General features: G+C 31.8%; 1 protein-coding gene across 1 annotated transcript; it reads right to left on the bottom strand.

Annotated features, from left to right (window-relative positions):
• Window positions 1–8,045: 8,045 nt before the first annotated feature.
• Window positions 8,046–22,973, bottom strand: LOC143256194 (substance-K receptor-like). Its single transcript, XM_076513064.1, has 5 exons — window positions 22,585–22,973; window positions 15,657–15,862; window positions 13,865–14,053; window positions 10,420–10,521; window positions 8,046–9,144 (listed from the first exon to the last, which is right to left on the bottom strand). The coding sequence occupies exons 1-5, from the start codon at window positions 22,922–22,924 to the stop codon at window positions 8,860–8,862; spliced, it is 1,122 nt and encodes a 373-aa protein (XP_076369179.1). The 5' UTR covers window positions 22,925–22,973; the 3' UTR covers window positions 8,046–8,859.
• Between the last annotated feature and the right edge of the window lie 695 nt (window positions 22,974–23,668).

Here is a 23,668-nt window from a genome sequence, read left to right as displayed (position 1 = left end):
GTAAGTTTGTGTGTTTTATAAATAGCTTTTGAAGTTGAAAGAAGCTTCGTTGTTTTGTTGAAATACTCAATATATAGGTTATGTTAAACAGGGAGGAGTGCTGTGGCAGCTTTACGGTTTGGCTTCTTCACATTATTAAAATAGTCAAACGTGGTGATGTGGACTGTCGCTACGTGGTGAATCTCCAAAACTGTTATACAATCACGTAATCAACCGTTGTAGTTGAACTATGATAACGAATAGTTTAAAATAATGAAACATATCTCTAATATATAACTAAAAACTAGTTTAAAATGTTTTAAAGTCAATGATTTTTCGAATACATCAATTGCAAGATAAAGATTCATTTCATAGCATTGAATAATGACAATAAATTAATAATAAAAACTAACATTTTGGAAAACTAGAAACTTTCTCTTTTCACCACCAGTTATTATATTAAACGTTAAAAAAGATGAATAAATCATTTATTTTTTCCACTATAATCTGAACATTAAACACAGATCTCTACTTAGTAGATCTGCTTTCACCGTGAAAGTGACTTCCGCAAATGTCTGATACTGATGCGCTATCCTTGTTATAAGACCACGTAGCCAGCACGTCTTTAATATAACGTTAAGCTTAAATAGTCCATTAAAAGTAGATTATTTTACTTCACATTTAACGGGATGAAGCTACTAAGCCTTCAATTGGGATGCTTCGAACGATGGGATATAACGTTTCGGGGTGTCCATTTTACTTCCTTCCAGAGGTTGAATCAATTTATCAAGTGTGACAAATGACACGTCCATAATATAAAACATCTAAAGGCTTTCTTCAAAGTTAATTTCATAACTAAACAATATTGAAGTTAAGGCTACAAAACTATACCATCTTAATTTAATGTTTTCTTTAATAATAAAACAGTATCTAGGTAAGGGCTATAAACCTATATATGGATGATATAATAATAAAACTTTATTATTATGTATCATAAAGAACCTACATATGTCTCTTATTTCAGGTGTGGTAATAATAAACTTTTACTATGTATTATAAGGAACCTACTAGTGTGTTGAAGGTTAATAATGAAAGGATGTTTTATTAGATATAACAAAGTTAACTAGTGATCGTTATTTTAGTTGTGGAAATAGTAAACATTTGTTATTATGTATTATAAATACATTATAAATGTTCGTAAGGCTATTTTGTGGTAGAGACTACAGTCCAAAGATAACTTATGCGTAATGAGCAAGTCTCACCATGGAATATGGATCCAAGGGAAATATTAAAGAATCGGTTTCAGACACATATCCAATTATTTATATATAATTACCAATAAAGGAAGGTAAACATAGAAAAAACTGGAAAGGCAATACTGATTGAATCTCGAACACAGATCTTAAAGAGTAAATATAAAGAGGTCATGGGTGAGCTTTATCCCTGTGAACTTTATCCCTCAGGACAACGAAATTGAAGTAATGATGATGTTGTTTATACATGTCTAAAGTAAAGCGAGTCAGTATTTAAAGATAAACAGAGAGGTTAGCCAGTGATAACAGAATAGTTTTACTTTAAAAGAAGGATTATTGGATTATAGAGTAAAGTTAAAATTGGTTTTTAGATTACAAAAAGAGAGAGATGCATACCAGTGACGATTTGAAATTTTTACAACTCACACTCCAGTTGAGAAGAAATTAATGTGTTTAGTTATAGTTGTGTCTTAACAGCCGACAATTTATTTTTATACCTTAATTATCACAGAGATTCATGCTACATAAACAGACTTCTCAATATTTAAACAATAAATTATAAAAAATAGATATATCTTCACTCAAAACAATACCATATGTTCACAAAAAAATAATGTTGAGTAGAGTAATTCATAATTATATAATCTTCGAATAATTTATTTGTCTGTTGTTAATAAAGTGTATACACGTACTAATAATATAAATAATTTATTTTTCCATTGTTAATAAAGTGTATACATGTGCTAATGATTTAAATATTTTATTTTTGTGTTGTGAATAGAGTGTATACATGTGCTAATGGTTTAAATAATTTATTTTTCTGTTGTTAATAGAGTGTATACATGTGATAATGACAAATATAATTTATTTTTCTGTTGTTAATAAAGTATATACATGTGCTAATAATATAATAATTTATCCTCTGTTGTTAACAAAGTGTACGTATGTGTTATACAATATAAATAATTTATTTTTCTCTTTTTAATAAAGTGTATACATTTGCTAATAATTTAAATAATTCATTTTCTGTTTTTAATAAAGTATATACATGTGCTAGTGATTTAAATATTTTATTTTTGTATTGTAAATAAAGTGTATACATGTGCTTATGAGTTAAATAATTTATTTGTCTATTGCTTATAAAGTGTATACATGTGCTAATGAAATGAATAATTTATTTTTCGGTTGTTGATAATATGGAGTAAGTTGTACTATTTTTTATCTAACATCGTAAAATCTGCACTATCCAACACACTTAGTCCGTTGTTTTGGTGTTGGAATATTATAGTATTTGAGAGATGGAAAGTGATCGGAGATGAACTCCTGTTCTTTACGTTAATATTTGAAGTACTTTTAATCTAATTTAAATGTCTTGTGTATTTCATGCGTGCAGCATATGGTTTAGTTTTTGGCCATACACAATGATTTTTTACATTTACTAATATGCACTTATTATATATGTACACGCTTAAGATTGTTTGTAATTTATGTGTTATGTGTTGTTTTGACTTTGTTGGCCAGATAGTCGTTATAAATCTTCATAAAAATGAAACACAAAATAACCCAAACCACTTTTGCAAGTTAATATTGTGTCAATATATTCTTGAAATTCAGTACTATTGGCAGGCTGTTAATATGTTTGTACAGATATTCCTGAGTGATCGATTGACTGCCATCTCTCCTTGAGTACTTCAAAAAGTTCATCTTCCTTGTTTGGCTTGTGATCTTTTGTTAATCAATATAACTGAGCCGATAAATTTTCAATGGGATTGATATCAAGTAATTCACCTGGTCATTCCATGACATCGATTTTCTTATTTCTAAGATATCTTTTAACGACTCTATAATTACAGAGAAACTTTTTTATCATTTTGTAGAAGTAATAAGATGTTAGAAACTACAGCAGGTGTACAACACTATTGATGAGAACATGTAACTAAAATCATGAAAGGTTTAGGTAGTTACGAAAGCCAGAATATCATATTTGAACATTTCTCATTGATGGCGTTTTAAAAACATATCATTTTGCATATTTTACAGCCATATAATAAAACATATAACAAATTAAGAACATTTTTAATATGGCCCACTTTCTTCTCCATCCCTGCACATATATATTTATATTCACATACATATATATTATCCAAGTTTTTTGTTATTGATTTGAAATTAACTAAAGGTTACCGAAATATTTAGTTTATAACACTTGAATTTTCTTATGAAGTAAAACTGAGTCTGTTGTCTCTGTTGTGATAAGAACCTGACTTTGCAACCTATATTTGTAAAAACAACTGGTATGGATAGAGAAAACACTATGTAGAGGAGCGAACAACGTTTCATTCTTCTTCGGTCATCGTCAGGTTCACAAGGGAACAAAGAGGTAACTGATCGGAAGCTGATCACATGTTTGAAGAATGTTGTATAACTGAGTGTAGGAATGTAGAGGGCGTGCTTAATGTTTGATTATACTTATTAATATAGGTATAAAGGTGTTCCTTTGTATTGGTTTATTTTGGGCTTCAGTTGTTGTATAAGTAAGGCTTCTTTAATTTTGCGTTTGTTTATGTTTGTTTCTTTATTTAGTATTTGAGTGTTTTCTATGGTTATGTTGTGTTTATTTGACTTGCAGTGTTCGAAAACGTGTGAAGGTGACTTTTTATGTTCTTTGAATCTGGTTTCCATTTTTTTCTTGTTTCTCCAGTATAGAAGTCGTGGCAGTTATCACATTGTATTTTATAAATAATGTTGGTGTGGTGTTTGTCAGTGTAGTTTTTACATAGTATAGACATCAGTTTTGTGCCTGGTTTTTGAATAAATTTGGTATTAACTGGAATGCCATATTTTGTTACTAGTTTTTGCCAAATGTTGGTTATGTTTCTGCTGATGTCAGGAATATACGAGATATTACGTATGGTATGCAGCAGTATATGGTTTCGTGATTTTTATTCGTGGATATATTTATTTTTGTTGGTTTTCTCGTCATCACGGATTATGAGTTTGCAATCTGAGGATTAAGTGTGCTCTTTCTTAGTATGTGTGTTTACTTAAGAATGAAAATATTCGAATTATGTTATCTAATTCAAAATTACATTGATTAAAACTCAGAATAATATAACTGTGTGATAAAACCATGAAAATGAAAACCAAATTAATAATAGTAAATTTAAGACAAATTTTGAGGATACTCTTTATAACAAAAATTTAAATACTACGACGTTTAGCAGAAACAGAATCCAAATCCATAATAAATTTTCAAAACTGATCCATTGTTACGTCATAAACAAAGTTATAAAATAACAATATTAAACAATGTGTAAAATGTGTAGTTTATAAAAAAAATGTATAAAAAATTTCAAAATGTATCCACAAGCATTGGTTATGTTAAATCTATGAAAGATAATGGAAAAAATAAAATAAAAAATTGACATTAATGGTGACGAGAAACTCACTTTTATGTTTATATAGAACTCACAACCAGTTTTTACTTATGGTAGTTACCCCTAAAATCTACCTTTTTTAACGCGAATAATGGTACTTTAATCATGAAAACAGAGTAGAAATATCTGTTGATGTAAAAGGTCTTGAGCTTTTGCGTGAAACCCACGGCTATATTCTACTTTATGGCAAAATTCAGAGAACCCTATACTTAAATGGTTCAGTAATAATTTATTTTTTGTTTAAAAGCATTTTTGACATGCCAAGCAGGTTCTGAGACAAACTCAGTTTCTTGGTAAAGATGGGAAACCTCAATATGACATAGAAATCTGAAATATTAAAATATTAAACATTAAAAAAAACACACAAGTAGATCTGTTTTGTAGTCCTTCTTTATTTTTGAAATGAAATCATTAATTTAACACAAAACAATTTACTATAGAAAAGTTATCAGGATATTTTTAATCTACTCCCTTGCATACCGATAAGATTAATGTCTGGGATATTCGGAAAACTCTCTCTTATATACTGACAAATTAAATTGTAGTTTTGGGATTTAAATGTATATTTATTTATATTAGTAAATTAAATGCTAGTATTAACCTGTTGACTGCCAAGTATTTCAGCTGCTACAATACAACTGTAATGCTTCTTCATTTTGTAACTTTTTTCGTCACGCCATTTTGGATCGCAAGTGAAGCAATTTGTAAGTAGGTCACGTGCATGTATGGTACTCACATTTAGCGTTGAAGTTAGGTATTCTTGAGAACGAATTAACTCGTCCGTGGCACTGTGTTACCGATCGGCTTGGACGAGTTATCTTATCTTGTCTACGGCACTGAACAGGTTAACGGTTTACAGAAATCCATTAAAATTAAATACGAACAATTGAGTCAAGTTTTTGTTCGAAACTTCGAAATTACGTAAATGGTCTATAAAATTTAGATTTATTTTTAAACCAAGGAATACAGTTAATAATCCTGTCTCTATAAAACTCTATATCTTGTATTTTATTGTAAATAAAATCATTGTTAGATTATGTTTCATATCATTGTTCATTCGTACCAAAAGCAGTGCATTATATATGAAATATCTGACTACTCCATATTTAATTGAAATAAAGGCTTCTTTTTATATTATATGTATTGATTATATTTTAGATCTCAGTTTCATTATTTCTAAACAGGACTACACTCAAAACCAATATATATATATATATATATATATTACTTTACTATCTGTATTAACTATGTTATTTTTAAACAACAAACCTTTAAACGAATGATTTGTATAGCTATGAAACCCTGTTTTTTTTATTTTCTCAAATGTGGTATCCAAACGTTTATGAAAATATTTTTATTTAAACTTTCCATTATATTAATGACTTGATTTTTATTAATAATTTCACACTTTATCACCATAAAATTTATCCCACAGAACATACATTACAAAAGAGGTAGCAATACTATTTATTGTAGATATTAATGATGTATAGATGTAGAATGAATGGTGCAGTTGATCATTAAAATAATTCAATCTACGAGATCTGATCAACAACTTCTAAGACTTCTTCTGTTATAGGTACCAGTACAGAGGACGTGAGCTTCACTGAGGTGTGTACAAAGCACAAACATCGATCCACCACACAAACAAGCCATTTCTCCAGACCTTATATTTGTGTGTTGTGAAAAACGTGTTCAAAGACAGACGTGTCTCTTGTCCCTGTGGTAATATAAATGGACAGAAAAGAAGAACAATGTGTTTGTATCAAGTTTTGTGTGAAGAAACCACGTGTTTGTATCATGTTCTGTGTGAAGAAACCACGTGTTTGTATCAAGTTCCGTGTAAAGAAACCACATGTTTGTATTATGTTCTGTGTGAAGAAACCACATGTTTGTATGAAGTTCTGTGTGAAGAAACCACGTGTTTGTATCATGTTCTGTGTGAAGATACCACATATTTGTATCAAGATCTGTGTGAAGAAACCACGTGTTTATATCATGTTTTGTGTGAAGAAACCACGTGTTTGTATCAAGTTCTGCGTGAAGAAACCACGTGTTTGTATCAAGTTCCGTGTAAAGAAACCACATGTTTGTATCAAGTTCTGTGTGAAGATACCACGTGTTTGTATCAAGTTCTGCATGAAGAAACCACATGTTTGTATCAAGTTCTGTGTGAAGAAACCACATGTTTGTATCATATTTGTGTGAAAAAATTACATGTTTGTATCATGTTCTGTGAAAAAATATTACATGTTTGTATCATATTCTGTGTAAAAAAATTACATGTTTGTATCATATTCTGTGTGAACAATGGTAAAGGAGGAACAGAAATCTTCGAAATGTAAAGAACTGCCTTTGGTGATGAGTGCTTAAGTAAGGATGTCACTTATCAGTGGATAAAACACTTCCAAGATGGCCGGGAATCAGTCAAAAATGGTCCACGTTTAAGATGACCGTCGACATAGTTCACTGATAAAACGATAGTTGGGGTGAAAAAAAAATCGAAGTGGCCAGTCAGTTAACCAGGCCCTTTATAAAGAGGTCTTAATTAGCGTCAGGAAGAAAGTTAGAAGAAACCGCCACGAGCTGTGTGAGAATGGTCACTGGTTTCTTCATAACGACAACGCGCCTTCACACACTGCTGTGAGTGTTCAAGAATTGTTGGCAGATAAAAACATTCCCGTGATACCACACTCCTCGTGTTTTCACGATCTTGCCCCGTGTCATTCTTTTCTGTTTCCAAAAATCAAAATTAAATTGAAAGGAAAGACATTTGATGATATTCCAACATCCATAATAATGTGAAAGTAGAACTTAGTTATATAACAGTTGATGAACATTTGATGATATTCCAACATCCATAATAATGTGAAAGCAGAACTTAGTTATATAACAATTGATGACTACAGAACTTAGTTATGTAACAGTTGATGAACATTTGATGACATTCCAAGTATCCATAATAATGTAAAAGCAGAACTTAGTTATATAACAGTTGATGAACATTTGATGACATTCCAACCATGTATAATAATGTGAAAGCAGAACTTAGTTATATAACAGTTGATGAACATTTGATGACATTCCAACAATGTATAATAATAATGTGAAAGCAGAACTTAGTTATATAACAGTTGATGAACATTTGATGACATTCCAACCATCCATAATAAAATGAAAGCAGAATTTAGTTATATAACAATTGATGAACATTTGATGACATTCCAACCATGTATAATAATGTGAAAGCAGAACTTAGTTATATAACAGTTGATGATTACAGAACTTAGTTATATAACAGTTGATGACTAGAGAACTCAATTATATGAGTTGATGAACATTTGATGACATTCCAACCATCCATAATCATGTGAAAGCAGAACTTAGTTATATAACAGTTGATGACTACAGAACTTAGTTATATGACAGTTGATGACTTCCAGCATTCCTCCCGAAAATGGCAGGAACATTGAATAAATGTTCAGATGGAGGAGATCACTTTGAAGGATATAGCATATTATACTCTTGTATGTACATTATTTTTCGGAATAAAAGTGAGGTGTTAGAACTTGTTGATCACACCTCGTATATACTGGAGTAATAACACAAAATTACCAAGGTAACGGTATATTTCTCAACATCCCAAAATCAATGATGATTCAGGTTTCAGTCATTATATGATTATCAGTTCTTCGAATACCCATACGTAACACTTAGTTCCTCTTCAGCTAAATTACTATCAATCAAACATAACACTTAGTTTCTATTCAGCTAATTTACTATCAATCAAACATAACACTTAGTTCCTCTTCAGCTAATTTACTATCAATCACACATAACACTTAGTTTCTATTCAGCTAATTTACTATCAATCAAACATAACACTTAATTCCTCTTCAGCTAATTTACTATCAATCACACATAACACTTAGTTTCTATTCAGCTAATTTACTGGTAATCAAACATAACACTTAGTTTCTCTTCAGCTAAATTACTATCAATCAAACATAACACTTAGTTTCTATTCAGCTAAATTACTATCAATCAAACATGACACTTAGTTTCTATTCAGCTAATTTACTAGTAATCAAACATAACACTTAGTTTCTATTCAGCTAATCTAATATCATCACACATAACACTAAGTTGGATATCTCTATTATTTTCATAACGATTTTGTTCTACAGTATTTACTCGTTTGTTCTCTGTTTCCTTTCAATTTGCTGTTTCTGTCTTTCTTCATTTGGATCAGTCAATTGGTTATGACGATATCTTTGGTTTTTATTATTATTGTGGCGTTTGTTGTCAGGGAGCGTTGGCGTCACTTGATTTTTCTGATAGAAGCACGAAAATATTAGACGAAATCCTTTTCTAAAATTCTCACTGCAAGCACCATAGATGATTGGGTTAATAGCTCCGTTTGCATAAGTGAATAGATGGGCCACGAAGAACACACGTCTGTACCAGTTCGGCAACTGAAAGTTAAAAATAATATGTTTATGTTTCCTTGAGCAGATATTTTCACATGACGATAAAATTACACATCACATAACTGATCAAAAACAATTGATATCGAGGTAAACAAACGTTAGAATTTTGTGTTTCAGATCTCAACATATTTGTATGAATGGATGATTTAGAAGAACCCTTATCGTTAACAAGGAAACATTAGGTAACCATAAATCTACAACGAAACGCGATATAATTAATTCCTCTTTATATACCCTCATCACTCCATACAGTGCGATCTATAGTTTAACCTCACCTACACAGTACTTACCTTCATCACTTCATTCTGTGAGGTCTATAGTCCACTTTTACATACACTGTACTTTCCAATATCCGCGTACCTTAAGATAACAGTTCCGTGTATAAATATATACACACAGAACCTATAATATATATGAACTGTTTCACCTGTTTTTACATAACCATAATTTTAAAGGTAATTTCCCATAATAAGTTTATTTATAATCTTTAAATATTATAAAGAACTTTCATATAAATTCTGCTTTTGAGTCTAAATGTCTATATTGTCTTTACTATTATAAACATACCCATTATAAAATAACATACATCCTATGAAAATATAAAATAATTATTAATAGCAATCACATTACCTAATTTTTGTATCTACAAGGTCTCTCAAAACATTTTTTTTTTACTTTTAAAATATTTCATAGTTCTGGCAGAATTAAAAACAGAGAATATGTCTTGCTACTTAATATCTATCATACTAAAAGTACAATACAGTGCAATATCTTTAATTAAACTCTTACCTCATAATTGGTTGATTTGACGTGGAAATATAACACAATGACTTTAATTAAACTCTTACCTCAGAGTTGGCCGATTTGAAGTGATAATATAATACAATAAGTTTAATTAAACCCTTATCTCATAGTTGGTTGATTTGAGGTGATAATATAATACAATAACTTTAATTAAACTCTTACCTCAGAGTTGGCTGATTTGAAGTGATAATATAATACAATAAGTTTAATTAAACCCTTATCTCATAGTTGGTTGATTTGAAGTGATAATATAATACAATAACTTTAATTAAACTCTTACTTCAGAGTTGGCTGATTTGAAGTGATAATATAATACAATAACTTTAATTAAACCCTTATCTCATAGTCGGTTGTTTCAAGTGGCGATACGACATATAGACATGAAGTAAACACCTACCTTATAGTTGGTTTATTTTAAATGGTGATATGACATAACAACTTGAACTAAACATTTACCTCATAACTGGTTGGTTTAAAGTGGCGATATAACACAACAACTTGAAAAGTGAACCAACACCAGAAACAGTTGAGGAGGTAGACAAACAACATCTTTATAACCTACAAGTCAATAAAAATAAGTCTAGTAAGTATTAACCTACAAGCAATAAAAGACATGTCGTTAGTTCTAACCTACAAGGCAATACAAGATGTTTAGTTAGTCCTAACCTACAAGCCAATATAAGATGTTTAGTTAGACCTAACCTACAAGCCAATAGAAGATGTTTAGTTAGTCCTAACCTAGAGGCCAATAGAAGATGTTTAGTTAGTCCTAACCTACAAGCCAATAGAAGATGTTTAGTTAGTCCTAACCTAGAGGCCAATAGAAGATGCTTAGTTAGTCCTAACCTACAAGCCAGTAAAACATGTTTAGCTAGTCTTGATGATGGTCTGGCGAGAAAGGAGAAAATGAAAATAAAGAAATGTTTAAATAAGTGTCAGGTGCCATTATATAAAAACTTGTAGTATAACTTTATAATACGTTTCTATTTACACGTTCTCATTCGTCTTGTAAAGATTAGATTTTTCACTATTATTTTAACTATATGATTGAAAATTATTATTTCGTTTTACAGTCCAAGAACTTAGTCACTCTTCATGCTGTTGATAAGTTTTGTGTTTCCTTTACAGTTATCATCAAGTTATTTAAAGAAATAATGAGAACTATTCTTTTTTTAATTAACCAACGAATTATTTTCAAAACAGTATGATAACATTTGCTTATCTATATAGCTAGTAGTGAGACTAGTTACAGGCAGAAAGTACAGTGGCTTGTAAACGTATTCACACATTCTCTTAAGTTTTCACATTTTGTTGCCGAATGAGTTTGTAATGATGAAACTTTCAAATAGACCTTCATATTAAGAATCTACATAATCTAGTCAGACAGAGAGAAAAAAACGCTGATATTATGTATGTAAGATAGATTTTGAAAGAAAATTTTTATCGTCTCAATTTTAAAAAATGTTCGGCCCTTTTGCTACGACAATGTTAAACCAGTTCACGTGCAGAAGATTTGTTTAAGTGGTAACAATATTAATGTGATGGTCTCTGACTCTGTGTAACCAAATTGGTTTAATTTTGGCTAAGAGAAATTTATAGGTTTAATCGACAAATCACATTTAGATGTATCAAACTAACCATGAAGACCTAGAAACCATCCAGAGAAGTCAGGGATGAAGTGGTAGAGAAGTACTGATCAGAAGGTTACAAGAAGATGTGTCCCTTTGAGAACAGTGAAGTTCTTTATAAAGATGTTGTATGTGTTTCATACCACCCAGATCAGGCAACCCTTTTAAATTAAGCAGCTAGACAAGTATGAAACTGAGACGCCTTGGAAAGGTTTGTAAAGTTCCATGTCTGAGATGGGAGTCAGTGTGCATACATAAACAAATATCCTGGTCACTATACAAAGCTGGTCTGTATGGATAAGTGGCAAGAAAGAAGCCATTACTCAAAATCAACCATTTTAAATCTCGTATGGAGTTTTTCACAAAGCATGTAAGTGATACTGCAGACATGTGACAGAAGGTTTTGTGGTTAGACGAGACAAAAATTGAGGATTTTGGTCTAAATTCAAAGCGTTATGTCTGGCACAGTACATCACCCAGACATCATCATCTCAACTGTACAATGATGGTGGTGTCAGCATCATGTTATGTGGATGTTTGTCATCAGTAAGCACTGAAGAGGATGTTAGGATTGTGGATAAGTTGGATAGTGCAAAGTACAGACAAATCATACAGGAAAACCTTGAGTCAGCCAAGAGTGTAAAACTTAGTCAAAACTTCACATTTAGCAGGATAATATCTCAGGATTGTGGATAAGTTGGATAGTGCAAAGTACAGACAAATCATACAGGAAAACCTTGAGTCAACCAAAAGTCTAAAACTGAGTCAAAACTTCACATTTAGCAGGGTAATATGTCAGGATTGTGGATAAGTTGGATAGTGCAAAGTACAGACAAATCATACAGGAAAACCTTGAGTCAGCCAAGAGTCTAAAACTTAGTCAAAACTTCACATTTAGCAGGATAATATGTTAGGATTGTGGATAAGTTGGACAGTGCAAACTACAGACAAATCATACAGGAAAACCTTAAGTCAGCCAAGAGTCTAAAACTTAGTCAAAACTTCACATTTAGCAGGATAATATGTCTGGATTGTGGATAAGTTGGATAGTGCAAAGTGCAGACAAATCATACAGGAAAACCTTAAGTCAGCCAAGAATGTAAAACTTAGTCAAAACTTCACATTTAGCAGGATAATATCTCAGGATTGTGGATAAGTTGGATAGTGCAAAGTACAGACAAATCATACAGGAAAACCTTGAGTCAACCAAGAGTCTAAAACGGAGTAAAAACTTCACATTTAGAAGGATAATATGTCAGGATTGTGGATAAGTTGGATAGTGCAAAGTACAGACAAATCATATAGGATAACCTTGAGTCAACCAAGAGTCTAAAACTTAGTCAAATGTTCACATTTAGCAGGATCATAACCAGAAACACAAAGTCGAAGCCACTATGGGATGGTTTTAAAAGTAGAAAGAAAGTGTCCTTAAGTGGCCCAGTGGAAGTTCTGACATGAATCCAATAGATGTATTACTTTCCACAGAAGTTCAGATACATCGCGATTATAACACTGTTCAATTAACAATATATTACTTCCAACAGAAGTTTAGATATATCACGTTTCATAAATTCTTCAGCTAAGAATTTATTACTGTTCTTAGACTGTTCAACTAAGAATGTCTTACATTCCACAATTTAATATATCATGATTCCTAGACTGTGATTTAACGAAGTATTGATTTTCACAGAAATACTTGGTAAAAACATTTTTACCAAGAAATAATTAAACATTCTGTATAACATTTTAACATGACTTTATAACCGTTAATCAACAAATGTCTCGCTGTGGGAGTCTCTTAACCTCCTATAAGAACATTAAATGTAAAACAGAGGGATTTGTTTGTTTGTTTCTGTACACTTGGATGAACTTATATATTTTAGTATCCCTTCCCCCGAGCTTCCCCCGAGTTTAGTAGAAAACACCGTAAGTATTTTTTTCTCTCTCTTTTGCTTCCAAATGCGAAAGCAACTTGTGATTTTTCTGACATGTTGAAAGCCAGTCGATGCCTGTTGATGTATGCCTTTTATTGTCCAGGAAATGACTTCCACTCCAAAGTCCTTCTCTGGTACACCGGTAAGTTTTTGGATTCACAACACTAAAATCAAGGGTTAGATTCCCTTCGGTGGACTCAGCAGATAGCTCAATGTAGCTTTGCTATAAGAAAACACACACACATACACTCCGAAAGCTACACCACGTAACTATAATAACTTACTTACATTCAGCCACTCAGCACGAACCACCATGACAGGTGACACTGAATAACTTACTCTTCTGCGGTACTTCAGTTTAATTGGATTTTCTCGCAGAAACGGTTGCTGTTCGTAACGATCCAGAGAACAGATGATGACAACATAAGCCACAGTCATCACAGTCAGTGGGAGATAGGAGAGTAGAGTCAAGATAATGAGCCAATAATATTTTAGTTGATCCATGTTCGTGTTTTCCGAGCACCAGATCTAAAACAAATAATAATAATTGGGTAAAACATGGCGGAAACTAAACTTCTCAGTGGTTTAATGAATCAGTTTCTGGTTTAAATGTCTTAAAAATAAGATCACCGGTTTCATTAGTTTGACAATAAACTCACTATTTTCATCAGATTGAACCTAAGCCTCTAAGCGGTTTCGGTAAGTTCAAAACAAACCTAGTTGTTTAAATACTTGAAAAGAAATGTGATGATTTTATTACTTTAAAAACAAACTGTTTTAAAAACATGAGAGAAACTTTCTGCTAAAAATAGTTAAAAATAAACTTAATGTATTCAATACGTTATTACTTAAGGTATTCACGTTATGTTTACGTGTACATCTTTTATTGGATATTCTTTACAGTTTCCTGGTGTTAGAAAAGTGTTCGTTTAGCTTGTTTTGAATTTCGCGCAAAACTACACGAGGGCAACATGCGATAGCCGTCACTAATTTAGCAGTGTAAGACTAGAGGGAAGGATGTTTGCTTTTAAATATATATATATATATATCATTTGTTCTTTGTTTTGAATTAAGCACAAAGCTTCACAATGGGCTATCTGTGCTCTGCCCACCACAGGTATCGAAACGTGATTTTCAGCGTTGTAAGTCCGCAGATATATCGCTGAGCCACTGGGGGGGCCATATACATATCAATACGACTATCTTTGTTGTTACATATATATATGTGTGTGTGTTGAAATGTCTATTTCTGTTATATATATATATATATATAATTATTTTGTTATTACTTGTATATACATATACATACTTAATTTGTTATTACTTGTATATATATATACATAATTAATTTGTTATTACTTGTATATATATAATTAATTTGTTATTACTTGTATATATATAATTAATTTGTTATTACTTGTATATATATATACATAATTAATTTGTTAATACTTGTATATATATATACATAATTAATTTGTTATTACTTGTATATATATATAATTAATTTGTTATTACTTGTATATATATATATAATTAATTTGTTATTACTTGTATATATATATATACATAATTACTTTGTTATTATTGTTTATATATATACATAATTAATTTGTTATTACTTGTATATATATACATACATAATTAATTTGTTATTACTTGTATATATATATATAATTAATTTGTTATTACTTGTATATATATATACATAATTAATTTGTTATTACTTGTATATATATAATTAATTTGTTATTACTTGTATATATATATACATAATTAATTTGTTATTACTTGTATATATATATACATAATTAATTTGTTAATACTTGTATATATATATATATATATAATTTGTTATTACTTTTATATATATATACACATAATTAATTTGTTATTACTTGGTATATATATATATAATTAATTTGTTATTACTTGTATATATATATATAATTAATTTTTTATTACTTGTATATATATACATAATTAATTTGTTATTACTTGTATATATACACATAATTAATTTGTTATTACTTGTATATATACATATATATATATACAGTTATTTCTCATTTTTTACCTTGTTTTTTTTTCCTCTAATTACGTTAGTTAATCTGTTTCACTTTCCACTCACCTCCAAGTGATCAGCCCATTGTCGTTCTGATAATGACCGCCAGATGGCGAGAGGAGTAGCACAAGCTATAGCTGATATCCAAATACAGACGATGATGATAAGAGCTTGTCGTTTTGAGAGTCGACGAGAGAAGGGAAAAACAATCCCCAGAAGTCGGTCACATGATATAACAATGAGGGAAAAGGCACTGGAAAGTAGGCACATCACTGAAACACAAATAAACTTTAGACGCCATCTTGAAATGTATACCATTCAAAATAAAAGGCCCTCTATAGCTAGGTGATTAGGTCGCTCGACTCGTAACCCGAAGATCGCGGGTTTGAGTCCCAGTCATACTAAACATGATCGCCTTTTTAGCCGTGGGGGCGTTATAATGTGGCCGTCAATCCCACTATTCGTTGGTAAAAGAGTAATATAAGGGTTGGCAGTGGGTGGTGATGAGAAGCTGTCTTCCCTCTAGTCTTACATTGCTAAATTAGGGACGGGTAGCGCAGATAGCCCTCCTGAAGCTTGACGCGAAATAAGAAACAAACAAACAAACAAAAAATCAATTTAAATTTTAAAAACTAGGTAATTTGTTTGTTTTTAATAGTTCTACTTAATTACTTGTTGCTTTTTTATATGCAAAAACGGCTCGTTTGGGTTGAGAAAATATTTTACATAGAAGAGCGAACAACGTTTCGACCTTCTTCGGTCATCGTCAGGTTCACAAAGAAAGAGGTAACTGACCGGAAGCTGACCACATGTTTGAAAGGGGTTGTGTAACTGTGTGTCGAAATGTAGAGGGCGGTATTAGATGTTTGAATATATAATTTTATTTATTTTATTATATTAATATAGGTATTTAAACCAACGAATTATTAATAGAAGAAATGACATTTATTTTATTCAACAATGTAGAAAAGAACAACTAACCCCTAATTTTGTAAAGGTAAAACTTTCAAAAAATTTTAATACATGCACAAACATTATCAAAAATTTACAGAAAAAACTACTTAAAGCCATGTTAAACACAAAATACAAAGAACTACATGACTTACAAAAACAAAAAATGAACCTAGACCATCAACTGGCATGCTGCATTAAACCAGAGATTTACGGACTTATACAACGAAACATAAACGAAATCAATACTAAGAACGACAGAGACAAAAAGATCTGCCACAACAAAAAACTAGAAAAACTAAGATGCAAACAACAGAAAAGACACATAAACAACAAACCGTTGACTAACCTCATAATTAACAGATCCGACCGACAATTAAACACAGACGAGATACATCTACTTAACAAAGGACTCAACTTCGCAATAGCACCTAGGTACATTCCAACCATAGAAATCAAAACATGTTTAGAAGATTTAGCCAGGAGACTTGTGATACTTTCTACAGAGAAGAAAAACAAGGAAACAACCAAACACAACCAACAGAAAGAAGACAACTTAGATAATTTTATTGACATCCAACAGCCAAACTTCCCAGGTAAAATTACAAATTTATATTTTCCAGAAACACCTAAAAACAACATCTTAAACGATTTTTTCAAAGAATTTTCTCACAAAACCATCAACATAATTTCACAAAACAGAAAACTAAAAAACAACCTTACAAAAAGAGACATTAATTCCATTAAAAACCTAAAACAAGACAAAACATAAAAATTCTAAAAGCAGATAAAGGTAACGCTATAGTCATAATGAACATGAATGAATACATCCAAAAATGAATAACATCTTATCAGACACGAACAAATTTAAACCAATACACACAAATCCAACAAAGACACACGAGACGCAACTGAACAAATTACTACTACAAATGAAAAAAGCCAACACAATTTCACAAACACTTTATTCCTACCTACGTAAAACCGACTCACGCACACCGCAAATATACGGCATCCCCAAACCTCATAAACCAGATTGTCCATTACGACCAATAATGTCCACATATGAATCGTTTAATTACAATCTTGGTAAATACATAGCATGGGCATTCTCTAAATATGTAACATCAGCCAGCTCATTCATCAAAGACTCTTTTAATTTCAAGTCTAATCTAAATCAACTTAATCATAAAGCCTTAATGGCCAGTTTCGATGTTATATCCCTCTTTACAGAAGTTCCAACCACTGAAGCCTGCAAGATAGCCTTAGAACTCTATATCCGAGACCCTAACCCAACTATAGAAATTCCCAGTAACCAGTTAGCAACCCTCATAGAATTCACCACGATAAAGACCAACTTCATGTTCAACAACCAAAACTATATACAAACAAATGGCCTAAGCATGGGCAATCCAGTATCACCAGTTCTAGCCAATATTTTTATGACACAAGTTGAAACACAAGCAATTAACACAGCATTACATCCACCACTATACTGGTACAGATGTGTAGATGACACAGTTGCGGGATTCAAATCTACAGAACACATACTTAATTTTTTCAATCACATTAACTCTATACATCCCAACATTAACTTCACATGTGAACAGGAAGAAAGCAATCAAATATCATTTCTTAACCTCAAAATTACAAGAACTGACACACATTCAAAACAGAAATCCACCAAAAAATCACCCAGACTGGACTATACATTCCTTGGGACTCAGCACATGAAACAAAACAAAAACTCAACATACTAAGAAACCAAATAAACACAGCCATAAAACTATGCTCACCAGATAAAATTAACGATGAATTAGACAAAATAAAACAATACTTCATCAACATCAATAAGTTTCCTCCACAAACCGTAGAAAACCATTATAAGCACACACCTGGACAGAAAGCAAAATCAACCAACAAAAATAAATATATCTCACGAATCAAAAAATCACGAAACCATATACTGCTACATACCATATATTCCTGACATCATCAAACAAATAACCAACATTTGGCAAAAATTAGTAACAAAATATGACATTCCAGTTAATACCAAATTTATTCAAAAACCGGGCACAAAACTGAGGTCTATACTATGTAAAAACTACACTGACAAACACAACACAAACATTATTTATAAAATACAATGTGATAACTGCCACGACTTCTATATTGGAGAAACAAGTAGAAAAATGGAAACCAGATTCAAAGAACATAAAAAGTCACCTTCACACGTTTTCGAACACTGCAAGTCAAATAAACACAACATAACCATAGAAAACACTCAAATACTAAATAAAGAAACAAACATAAACAAACGCAAAATTAAAGAAGCCTTACTTATACAACAGCTTAAACCCAAAATAAACCAATATAAAGGAACGCCTTTATACCTATATTAATATAATAAAATAAATAAAATTATATATTCAAACATCTAATACCGCCCTCTACATTTCGACACACAGTTACACAACCCCTTTCAAACATGTGGTCAGCTTCCGGTCAGTTACCTCTTTCTTTGTGAACCTGACGATGACCGAAGAAGGTCGAAACGTTGTTCACTCTTCTATGTAAAATATTTTCTCAACCCAAACGAGCCGTTTTTGCATATAAATTTCTCAACAAGTGGGTTTCTCGACATCACTGATTACTTGTTGCTTTATATTGAATGAAAACAAAATATAATAAATTACATGTGAATATCGCTATATAAACCTTCCACGTCACAACTCCATAAGTAAAAAAAATTACTGTTCTGCCTGAGTATAAATAATGTCATGGAATTACATTAAAAGAAGATAGAAATACTGTAGAACTAAAATCTACTTCTTGGGTTACTTCTTAATAAAGAATAGTGAGATTGACCGTAATTTTATAACGCCCCCACGAGTGAAATGGCCAGCTCGTTTGGTGGGACAGGGGTTCGAGCCCGCGACCCTCAGATTACGGATCGAGCGCCCTAAGCACCTACTCATGTCACTTTAATTAGTGAGGTTATACAATATTTTTTAAGGAAAATAACCACTCAGAATAATGGCTTGCTTCAAATTATTACGTTATAGAGCATTATAAAAATAACTACTTTTGGAAGATTACATGAAGTAGATATAGCAGGAAAATAACCATTTCATTTATTGATGTTTGTTTGTTTTAGAATTTCGCACAAAGCTACACGAGGGCTATCTGCACTAGCCGTCCCTAATTTAGGAGTGTAAGACTAGAGGGAAGGCAGCTAGTCATCACCACCCACCACAAACTTTTGGGCTACTCTTTTACCAACGAATAGTGGGATTGACCGTCACATTATAACGTCCCCACGGCTGAAAGGACGAGCATGTTTGGTGCGACCGGGATGTGAACCCGCGACCCTCAGATTACGAGTCAAACGCCTTAACACGCTTGACCATACCGGGCTCAATTTATTGATGTAACACAATGTTTCAAAACATAATTCAGGGCAAAAATTAAATTATTTTCAAACTAGTATATTGTTTAGTGAATTAATAGAAACTTTACACTTCGTAAAGTCATTACTTGTGTTTGAACATTTATTGTCCTGACATAATTTGGATTTATTGTCAGTAGTTGTAGTGGAATATCTACTGAGCACCATACTTAATCAATTAACTTGGATTAAACCATCTTGTGTGGAATTAACATAACATTTGGTTATGGTGTACCAACAGAACAGAATAATTAACTTGAATTCAACCTTCTTGTGTGGAACTAACATAACATTTGGTTATGGTGTACCAACAGAACAGAATAATTAACTTGAATTCAACCTTCTTGTGTGGAACTAACATAACATTTGGTTATGGTGTACCAACAGAACAGAATAATTAACTTGGATTAAACCTTCTTGTGTGGAACTAACATAACATTTGCTTATGGTGTACCAACAGAACAGAATAATTAACTTGAATTAAACCTTCTTGTGCGGAACTAACATAACATTTGGTTATGGTGTACCAACAGAACTGAATAATTAATTTGAATTAAACTTTCTTTTGCGGAACTAACATAACATTTGGTTATGGTTAACCAACAGAACACAGTAATTACCTTGGATTAAACGTTCTTGTGTGGAACTAACATAACATTTGGTTATGGTTTACCAACAGAACAGAATAATTACCTTGGATTAAACCTTCTTGTGTGGAACTAACATAACATTTGGTTATGGTGTACCAACAGAACAGAATAATTAACTTGGATTAAACCTTCTTGTGTGGAACTAACATAACATTTGCTTATGGTGTACCAACAGAACAGAATAATTAACTTGAATTAAACCTTCTTGTGCGGAACTAACATAACATTTGGTTATGGTGTACCAACAGAACTGAATAATTAATTTGAATTAAACTTTCTTTTGCGGAACTAACATAACATTTGGTTATGGTTAACCAACAGAACACAGTAATTACCTTGGATTAAACGTTCTTGTGTGGAACTAACATAACATTTGGTTATGGTTTACCAACAGAACAGAATAATTACCTTGGATTAAACCTTCTTGTGTGGAACTAACATAACATTTGGTTATGGTGTACCAACAGAACAGAATAATTAACTTGGATTAAACCTTCTTGTGTGGAACTAACATAACATTTGGTTATGGTGTACCAACAGAACAGAATAATTAACTTGGATTAAACCTTCTTGTGTGGAACTAACATAACATTTGGTTATGGTGTACCAACAGAACAGAATAATTAACTTGGATTAAACCTTCTTGTGTGGAACTAAAATAACCTTTGGTTATGGTGTACCAACAAAACAGAATAATTACCTTGGATTAAACCTTCTTGTGTGGAACTAACATAACATTTGGTTATGGTGTACCAACAGAACAGAATAATTAACTTGGATTAAACCTTCTTGTGTGGAACTAACATAACATTTGGTTATGGTGTACCAACAGAACAGAATAATTAACTTAGATTAAACCTTCTTGTGTAGAACTAACATAACATTTGGTTATGGTGTACAAACAGAACAGAATAATTAACTTGGATTAAACGTTCTTGTGTGGAACTAACATAACATTTGGTTATGGTGTACCAACTGAACAGAATAATTAACTTAGATTAAACCTTCTTGTGTGGAACTGACATAACATTTGGTTATGGTGTACCAACAAAACAGAATAATTAACTTGGATTAAACCTTCTTGTGTGGAACTAACATAACATTTGGTTATGGTGCACCAACAGAACAGAATAATTACCTTGGATAAAACGTTCTTGTGTGGAACTTACATAACATTTGGTTATGGTTTACCAACAGAACAGAATAATTAACTTAGATTAAACCTTCTTGTGTGGAACTAACACAACATTTGGTTATGGTGCACCAACAGAACAGTATAATTACCTTGGATTAAACCTTCTTGTGTGGAACTAACATAACATTTGGTTATGGTGTACCAACAGAACAGAATAATTAACTTGGATTAAACCTTCTTGTGTTGAACTAACATAACATTTGCTTATGGTGCACCAACAGAACAGAATAATTACCTTGGATTAAACCTTCTTGTGTGGAAGTAACATAAGATTTGGTTATGGTGTACCAACAGAACAGAATTATTACCTTGGATTAAACGTTCTTGTGTTGAACTAACATAACATTTGGTGATGGTGCACCAACAGAACAGAATAATTACCTTGGATTAAACCTTTTTGTGTGGAACTAACATAACATTTGGTTATGGCGTACCAACAGAACAGAATAATTACCTTGGATTAAACCTTCTTGTGTGGAACTAACATAACATTTGGTTATGGTGTACCAACAGAACAGAATAATTAACTTGGATTAAACCTTCTTGTGTGGAACAAACATAACATTTGGTTATGGTGTACCAACAAAACAGAATAATTAACTTGTATTAAACCTTCTTGTGTGGAACTGACATAACATTTGGTTATGGTGCACCAACAGAACAAAGTAATTACCTTGGATTGAACCTTGCTGTGCGGTACTAATATCTCATGCGACTGTTGGTTACCAACTGAACAGAGTTTCTTACCTTGAATAAAACCTTCCACTTTACAAAAGCGACCAAGGATGTAGTTCTGGTAGAAATCGTATATTAAGTAACTCCAGGAGCTGAAGAGAACCGTCAGTAGGTCAGCCACAGCCATATTAGTTATAAATAAATTGGTGCATGTTCTCATGCTGCGGATCTGCACCACCACCACGATTATGGCACTGTTTCCAAAAAATCCTAAAAATATTAAAGGTATAAATGCTAAAATTTTAACTCCCATTTCCCAGTCAGGGACTCGGACCCAAATAAGCTGGCCATCACTGTAGTTATGTTTGGTGAAGTCAATGTCAGTGAAGTTGAGAGAATTCGAGAAGTGCATTTTTGTTAGTTGACTTACAAAAAGTGAGACATGGTTGTGAACAAACAAAATAGAATAGAACGTTTAGAGTGACTGGTTTGAACAGAAACTGACGTTTCTAGTCATTTACGTAACCTTATCTTTTGAAGCTCTGATTACAAGTACACAAAAACTCAACATTGTTAGCAAAGATTCCAACAAGTATATCAGATTGTTTCATTCAAGTGAAAATATTATATCTCCAATGAGAAGAGCGTTTACCGACCAGAACCACTAAACTATAAAATGATTTACCCTTTATCTAAAGCACTAATTAGGTCTTTAAATGACAGTGGGTTCCCACGTGTATGAAAACCGATGGACTTTGATCGTTTTATCAGATCTCATACTACAAAAGGTATTAGTGATATGGAGGTCAATATAAAATACACTGTAAAGTTTAAGGATTTTTTTCTTCTTCTATATTCCTGAAAAACAAAGAAACACCATTTGGACAACGTGTTTAGTGTTTAAAAACAAGTGATAAACAATCGCTACATCTTATTTCTTCTGTTCTGACGGATATATTTTCATTTACACGTGTTTTTCTTCTTGGATAATATATGTTTGTTAACCATGAAAGTTCGTTATGTTGAAATTCAAACTGTAAAGAAGAACAGATGGGTCTGACTTCCTGAGAGTGGCGTGATTACAGAAGTGTTTAACTGATAAGAGCTTAATTAGTCTAATGCGTCTCCACAGCTTTGCTTTGGCCACGTGGGTAAT

The sequence above is a fragment of the Tachypleus tridentatus genome, chromosome 7 (assembly GCF_004210375.1).
Source record: "Tachypleus tridentatus isolate NWPU-2018 chromosome 7, ASM421037v1, whole genome shotgun sequence".
Lineage (NCBI taxonomy): Eukaryota > Metazoa > Arthropoda > Merostomata > Xiphosura > Limulidae > Tachypleus > Tachypleus tridentatus.
The sequence above is the reverse complement of the archived record's forward strand: the minus strand, read 5'-3'. Positions and strand labels throughout refer to the sequence as shown.

Coding starts and splice junctions, on each gene's coding strand:
- LOC143256194 (XM_076513064.1), bottom strand. CDS start 22,924: ATGCACTTCTCGAATTCTCTCAACTTCACTGACATTGACTTCACCAAA. Junction 10,522..13,864: donor AACTGAAGTACCGCAGAAGA/GTAAGTTATTCA, acceptor ATTGACTTGTAG/GTTATAAAGATGTTGTTTGT. Junction 9,145..10,419: donor TTAAACCAACCAGTTATGAG/GTAAATGTTTAG, acceptor TTTAACTTTCAG/TTGCCGAACTGGTACAGACG.